General features: G+C 36.3%; 1 protein-coding gene across 1 annotated transcript; it reads right to left on the bottom strand.

Moving 5' to 3' along the window:
* Window positions 1–5,379: 5,379 nt before the first annotated feature.
* On the bottom strand, window positions 5,380–6,653 carry POR (C-CAP/cofactor C-like domain-containing protein). Its single transcript, XM_059576731.2, has one exon. The coding sequence runs from the start codon at window positions 6,581–6,583 to the stop codon at window positions 5,504–5,506; it is 1,080 nt and encodes a 359-aa protein (XP_059432714.2). The 5' UTR covers window positions 6,584–6,653; the 3' UTR covers window positions 5,380–5,503.
* Between the last annotated feature and the right edge of the window lie 1,474 nt (window positions 6,654–8,127).

Genomic DNA, 8,127 nt, shown 5'->3' with positions numbered 1-8,127 from the left:
GCATGTGCGAATATATAGTGGATAGTAGATACAGGCATTTAATATCCGCTCACGTGTACACCCCTAGTTATACTCCTTCAAAAGAATAGAGGCTTAAGAGTCAAATTTTAAGAATATAGATTCCATCAATTTTATTGTTTGGATTGCTAATAATTTGGACACTACATATGATAGAGTTTTTATAGAACCCATTTGCCCGAATAGATTTCAGACAATTCATACCTGCTCAAGCAGGTAGACCTCATAAAAACTATCTCATATTTACGATCCGGACAACAAATTACTAAAAAATTCCATGTCCAAATATTATACACTTTGTTGAGGTCAAAAGACCCAAAACTAATGAATTTAATAGTGAGTAGATAGACGAAGCTTCCAAAACGTTGAATTGTTGACGCGACCAACAATCTCTTTTCTGGAGTCAAGTCAGCAACCCTAACTGCTACGTGCTAAATTGAGAGAACTGCCCTAGCTTCTGTCTAACCCATCAATCGTGGTAAATAATTTCCATTAAATCAAATGGTAGATTGAAGCCCACAAATCTGTCATAGGGCATCAAATACCATATATAGAAAGTTTTCTGCCAAAAATGAACACTACTTGTTTGTAATTGTTCATAAAAGAACTGCAGCTCCGGTGAAAGACAACACCCAAGCAAATTATGCCCATCTGCAATTTACTTGCCTCCAACCAAATCAACTTTTCATTACATAAGATTTAACTCTACTTATTTCACAGGACGAGGTTATTTAGTAGACTGTTATTTGGCGGTGAAAAGCAACTTGTGGATCGACAAGGTCTTGTAAAAAAAAAATTAAGACCTAATTTTTACTATTGTTATCTCAGTTATATGAAAATCGTATAACAGTCTGCTAAATAGTATTTCTATGTCAAAAGAATGTATAGATTTGTGACAAAACGTAAAAGACAGCACCTAAATTATGATCATCCTGTAAGTACGAGCTTTCCTCCAAACAAATAAGGATTTGATTATGACTAATTATTTTCACACAACATATCAAAAACTGGATTCATCTAGGCACCTTTTATTCTAAGTAAAGAGTATTTCACATACCTGGCTGGAGTCTGGAGAGATCTCAGGGACGAAGGAAGCTGCTATAAATTCAAGAACAAAAGAATCCATTGCTTGTAGGCCGGCTATAAGCTTGATCTCCTGATGATGATGAAAATATATAAAACAAGCTTATTACGTTTTATTATCGTCAAAAGGGTGGTTTTCAAGAAGGAAATGTGGAAGCTGGGGGCATCTAGCTATTTCCGGTGCAGAATTAGCAATTCCCACTTTGGAAATTAGATAAGAAGATATATAATTAAGCTTCACTGATATTTTGGACTTCTTTTTGCTACCATTTCCATTAAAAAAAAATACAACTGATAAATCATAATTAAGCTTAATTCACTGATATATTAGATCATAGGCGTAAACATACCTTAAAGAACTGCACTAATCTTGCAAAGTATCATCGTCTTCTACCATATACAGCAAAGGATATTAACCAGAAGAAAAGTATGATTGAAACTGGAAAGGGAGAAAGATTTGAAACAGAGCTTACAAGAACTTATTTTTCTTTTTCTTTTTTTTATCCTAGTACAAATTCAACAGATGTTCTCCTAATGACAGAGGTTTTAAGATAAGCACTGACCACAGACCCATCATAGGTGGCTGCAGCATGAATATCTGAGTCGATAGCATGACAGATCTAGTCAAAGGTTCAGAAAACGCTAGCATGGATCGAGTTGAAAATAGAATTGGATTACCATGCACCATGTGCAATGATTAATATATTTCAGTTTATTGGACGTAATCTGACAAGTATCTAGTCAAATCTTTAATTATATCTTTTGAAATTGATTTTTAATGTGCTGTGTACAAAAGCCTTAGATTGGAGTTGGTAGGAAAGGATTTGAAAACAAGTCATCCATGGTGGATAACAGTGAGGCTAGCTACCATGAAAGCATCCTAATAATTTTGCTATGAGCTCTTCTTCTGGTCGATGGAACTTTTGATTGAACAGGGCACCAATAATTAAACTGATTTGAGCCATGTTTTAGGGAGAAAATAATGTCTTAATTAACATATGTACATGCATGTCAAAGGAAAAAGATAATAAAAGATGTGTGAGGAGCATTTAATTTTGTCTATGGTTTTCTAAAAGACAACTATTGATGGGTTGGAAAGCTGAAAGTCTTTACCAGGGTTTGACTTTTAATGATTCATGCATCCTGCCAAACCCAACTTTGACAATGGTGAAGGATGGGTATTAGTGGATTAGCTAGTCTAGGCAAAGTTTTTCTTAATTTTAGTTAAAAAATTCATTTTTTTAATTTTATTTTAGGTACCCACTTTTAAATTTGACAAAAAATTATTATAGGGTGTTTTTTGCCTTTTGATTGTGATGTGACATAAAAGGTGAAAATAATTTTTAAATATTTTGTGTTTTGGCTTGTTTGTTAATGCTTTTATTTTTTGCTAAAATGTAAATAATATATACCTGAGAAAACGTTGTCAAACGAATCCTAAATCTTTCTCTATATACTCCATTTAAATATTCTTCTTTAATTTTTCTAATTCAAAAGTGACATGATGGAGAATTTGGTGTAGTTGGAAAGGGAGAGAAGGAGATAAATAAAGTTTTGAAAGACTGGATCAAAACTTCAAAGGGATCTTTGATTTTGACTTACATACACAATAGTTAACCATAAAGTCCAAAACTCCTTCATTTTCAAACATGTAATTCTTTAATTGGAATGGTAAAGATAAACTTCTGGCTAGATTCCCGTCTACAAGGCCAAGAATATAGTCAAGCCCGAGTCATCCAATTGATTAAAAAGACATGTTTTTCAAGCCTAGCCATGCAGAGATCTCTGTTGACTGGTCATGTTCTTGTTTCATAATTGGATAGTTGAAGCCAGGAAGCTTTCCACCTGTTTCAAACGAAAATATGAAATAGAAGAACCATTGATCCTTCTGTTTAACGTATTCAGGACAAAGAAGTGGGTTAGTTTGACAAAAAACAAGAAAATTTAGGTGTTTTTAACTTTTTTTTTTAGTTGTGATTTGACACAAAAGTGGAAATAATTTTGAATGTATTGTAAATGTTTTGTATACTAAATTATTTCTTAGTACTTTCATTTTAATTTTTTACTAAAAAGCCAAAAGCTAATTTTAAAAGCGCTACCAGGAGTGAGTGCAATATTGAACCGATAAAATCAATCTTTCTAGTAGAGAGTTTGAGATTATATATACTAGTATGCTGCATTTTCTTTCGGTTTTGGCTCCTTTGCCGTTGAAGGAGATGCTCTCCTGGTCGTGCTGGCTATCAATAACCTTGGTCTTTTTGCTTCTTAGAATTTTGTTAGTATTGTTTCAAATATTAGCTTAGAGTTATCTTCCTTTCAAAATTTGGAATACTTTGAAAGTGTCTCAATGTGTCAATTACCGAACACATGCTTTAATTAAATGGGTCACTTTCCATGCATCATGTGTTTGAAAGCATTCACATATAATCTCTCATTCTTTCTTCCCTCCGGATCAAAAGTGGAAGAATTCTCCCTTCCTTGGTGCATGTGAAACATCCGGAGCACTTTGAACACTGGAGTTCAACTCTCTCTACTAGCATCTAATGAAAAGCATAAATGGAATATATCTTATATTGGAGGTTTTTTCCCAGTTTTTTCTCCTTCAAAAATCCTTGATATAAAGGTAAGTTCTTATTCGAAACAAGGAGGGGGGGATGGGGTATAGATAAGAGTTATGTTTGCATCTTAAAGCTGTCCAGGGAACCCCTAAGCCTAGCAGGCATCAAAAGAATGAATAAATCATGGTTAAAGCATCTTATATATCATTCAGAAAGGAAGCATTCTTAGCATTAGAGTAGAACTTCCTCAAGGCTCAGCACTTCTTTTTTATTTTTTTATATAAGTAAAGCAATTTCATTGAAAAGTGCATAAGGGGTACAACCCAAGTGTACATAAAATATATAAGAGAAACAAAAAACAAACAAACAAATCAAGAACAAGAGAAAAGAGAACAAAAAAAATCTACAAAGTTAGAGATATAGAGAAATGTGTCCACAATGATCCACTCAAATAAGGATTTAAGAGAACAATGTTGTAGATATGAACTCGTCTTCTCACAATCATCAAAACTAAGAGCATTCATTTCTCTTCAAATGCACCACATTAAACAAGAAATGATTAAATTCCAAATGATTTTAAAATCATTCCGACTGACCCTTCCTTTTCAACAAGCTAAAAGATCCACTACCCGTCTCAGTGTAACTCATTCTACTACAAACATATGAAAAAACCAAATTTCACAAATCTTTCGCAACATCACTATAATATAATGTTTGCTAAGATTATCCAGAGTGAGAATTTTTCCTGAAGATGTTGTCAAGTTAAGAAAGCCAACCTCATGGAAGCCTTTGTCGTTCAAATGCTCTTCCGAGGGAAGGAGTCAACATTGGGAAGTAGAACTTTGTAAAAAGTTTTGACCTCAAAATATCAACTTTTTTAAGGAATCCAATAGCACTTATCTTCACCTCCCTAACCCATCCTAAAGGAATACAAAGCATTGAAAAAAGAAGAAAAAAAGAAAATACAGAATCCACCTCCAATCATGCAAAGAAGAAGCATTAATGCTACATCCCTTTCTTATTCTAGATATAGCACCTCCAACAACCAGAATGCCATATCTGTAGTATTGTGACATAGGAAAAAAGCTGATTTCAGGGAATACAATTCGGTTAAGAGAAGCACCAAATTAACGCAAATGGACTTCAAAAAAGAACCATTTCTAATGAAAAAGTAAATCAAATGCAAATCTTAAATTCCTTCACTAACAATTCAAGTTTCAAGCGTCACTCTCTCATCCATTTAGCTTCAACCTTAAGTGAACATCTCTTTTGGTGGCCCTAGAGACAACTATGAATAAAGGACAGTTCTGAGCCAAAGACAAGAAGGGGACACACTGAAGACTGAGGAAAGAGACACATCATCCTTCACAGACCAGCAATCATCCATCAGCAAAGCATTATCATAATAAACCACATCAAGAGGACGATATAATCAAGTAGAATATTTAGAGTTGGGTCAAACCTAAACACAAATCATTAATGGAGAACATGCTTAACTCCAAATTGCATTTGACCTACTTATTTGGAGATGGAACTTATGTACTATACAAATTACTCCTACGTATCAATATGTTCATTCCTTTCACCACAAGTCTATGAGTACTCTCATATATACATATATCTAAGAACTAAGAATGGTCAAGCTAATTAATAAATAGCAAAAACAAACTCACTAGCAAGTAGCAACTATTTAAAAGCATTATCACAAAAATGAAGCGCCGAAAAAATTGGTAATCATATAATTTGCATCAATCCAAATACCAAGTACAACAAAGAACCCAACAAAATAATGAAATAAATAAACTCTTTCAAACACACTAAATACAAGAGGCTGAACCAAAAGCTTAATTGGCTTCAATCCCACCTCCCAACTCCGAAATGTTAACCATCTGAACCCTCTCATTTTCCGGTAAAAGCGACCAATTTGGCGACTGCACCGCTCGCAGCCACCGGAAATCATCCACATTGGCCCAATTCCCTGTCTCCTCATCCAGACTCGCATCCCTTAAGTCCTCCTCCACACCTTCATAGCTCAAACAGTACGGCGCAAACCTCACGCCACTACTATCCTCGATTATCGGCCTACTCCTCACTCTCAAATATAAATCGCAGCCCTTCGCATTGTGAATCCGAATTTGATGCGACGCCATTACAAACACACATCCCTCAGCTTCGTCAATCAGAACTGAGCCTATTACCGGCCCAACATAAACCGTACAATTCCTCAGCCTATGAACAAATAATGCTCTCACGGAACCAATCAACTTCACCTCGCAAGAATCCAGATCGGAAACCGTGAATTCTCCAATCTCGGAACCCTTGAAATTCTCAACCAAAATCTCACCCTTTTTGCCTCTAAAACCCGGCGAATCCCTCACCTGGAAAACCAATTTCTCGTGCGAAGTTGAAACGGAAACGGATTTTTCTTCTGCCGTGGTTTGTTTGGGTTCAGTTGTTGGATCTCTTTTGGAGGCCTTGTTCTTGAAAGCAAATTTCTTTTTTGGGATGAGCTCGGAGCTCAGATTGTCGAGGGATTGTCTGAGATCGGAGACGGCTTTGAGGGAGGAACGGACCTCGTAGGAGGGCAAGAAAAATGAGCTCTCGGCGACGAGCTTTTCGAGGTCAGAGATGGAGGCGGAGATGGAGTCGAGGTGGGATCTGACTTCGCTCGGATCGGTGGGGTGGGCGAGTCGGGACTGAGCGATATGGGCCTCGATGGAGCGCTTGGAGTCGGAGAAGCGGGAGAGGAAGGCAGAGGCAGAGGAGGGAGAGTTGGAATCCGAGTCGGACCGGCGGGCGAGTGAGTTATCTACGCGAGTTTGGTGGCGGTTGGAGAGGCGCTCGATCATTGACAGGTGCTTTTGGTGGAGGGTTGGGTCTGAAAGGATTGAGAGTGAGAGTGCTTCTTCTTCTTCGGTTTCCATTTTCTGTGAGTGCGCGAGAAGAGAAGGGGGCAGGAAGCGGATTCTAGTTGGATTCGGATCCCCTCCGATTTTGCGAAATATGAGTTTCTCCAATTTTAAAATCCTGACCGTTCTTTGCATCTAAGGGTGTAAAACATGACAGCTGTCTTTTGTCTTTTCGAGCATTTCTAGCCATAAGAGGTATTCTACCAAGTCAAAAAACATAATTTTCTATTTTAATTATTCATTTTTTAATACCAACTCTAACACATTATTTACTTCATTCTTTATTTTATTAAATATTATTTTTTAATCTTTCGTTTTTTTTTTTTTTGATCCACGACCACTTTTGCATCATCTTGTAAATTGCAATAAAATTGATTTACGCAACATACCTATGTGTTATTTTTATTTTTTCATTTTTATTTTGTCAATTTTATGCATGCTATTCAATTTTTTTGGGGACTATTTAGTGATTCAAAAGACTTGAATTTGTATCATAAATTTATGAACAGAGAAGAGAGAAGAGAGAAGAGAGAGAAACGTTGAGGGGGGCAGAGAAGGGAGAGAAATATTGAGGGAGAGAGAGAAGAGACAGAAAATAATATAGAAATAATATTATATTCAACAATCTAGTGTGCTACAGTGAAAAGCTATTTACTGTAGCAGTTAAGGTATAATAGCTAATATAAAACTATTTTGTTTGAGCAAAAAAAAGGATAAAAATAGCTAAATGTAACTAATATCTCAATTTTAGCTACACTTGCTAAAGATGCTCTAACACGCTCAAACTTTAAAACAAAAGTAAAATGCTTGACGTTCAAATTTCAAAACCCAAAAAAAAACTGCCGGCCTCTTCCGCTGCTCCCTTCTTCTTCCTCGGGCCAAGCTAAAAAAAAATCCCAACTTCACCGACCCAGACAACAGTGAGACAAGCACGTCGTCTAATGGTTTCCCGTGGTGTACCTGGAGAGAGAGAGGGAAATCAGTGTGAAATAACAGAAAGGAGGATGTTAGAACAGTTTTCAACCCGGTGGATGCGCTTTCTTCGGGATCTTCAATACGTCGTCGTGCACTCCAAATCACTACAAAAAGGCAATATTGTCAAGGGGGTCCCCGGGAAACCGGGGACACTCCGATGCCAAAGTCAGAAAGTTTCTCAAATAAATATTATGCTTCGATGCACATTAATTCAATATGCTCAATAATATGTGTGTGGATATTTCAGAATTCCAGATCCCTTAGTACCTTGCGTCGGGGCCTATTTATAGGCTTAGGCTGTTGAAGTAGAATTGGACTGGATCTTCTTATTTGAATTGATTTGAGAGTCCAAAGTTGAGATAGAACTCAATAGCTATCATGTAGAGATAAATCTTCAACAGATACCATGTAGAGATAATCTTGAGTAGTCATCTTGTAGAGATAAGTAGAACGTCTTTATCCCAATATTATCCTAATTGGATTATAAGACTATTAATTAATTAAATAGCCTTTGCTATTTAATTAATATCTTCATGGACCTATCATTGGCCATTGGGCCCAGAATTTGGTGGGCTTGTAGGGTG

This window comes from Corylus avellana, chromosome 11 (genome assembly GCF_965113065.1).
Source record: "Corylus avellana chromosome 11, dhCorAvel1.hap1.2, whole genome shotgun sequence".
In the NCBI taxonomy this organism is placed as follows: Eukaryota; Viridiplantae; Streptophyta; class Magnoliopsida; order Fagales; family Betulaceae; genus Corylus; species Corylus avellana.
This window is presented reverse-complemented; position numbering and strand designations above follow the sequence as displayed.

Bases quoted from the DNA above. Each gene is read 5' to 3' on its own strand.
- POR (XM_059576731.2), bottom strand. From the start codon at position 6,583: ATGGAAACCGAAGAAGAAGAAGCACTCTCACTCTCAATCCTTTCAGAC.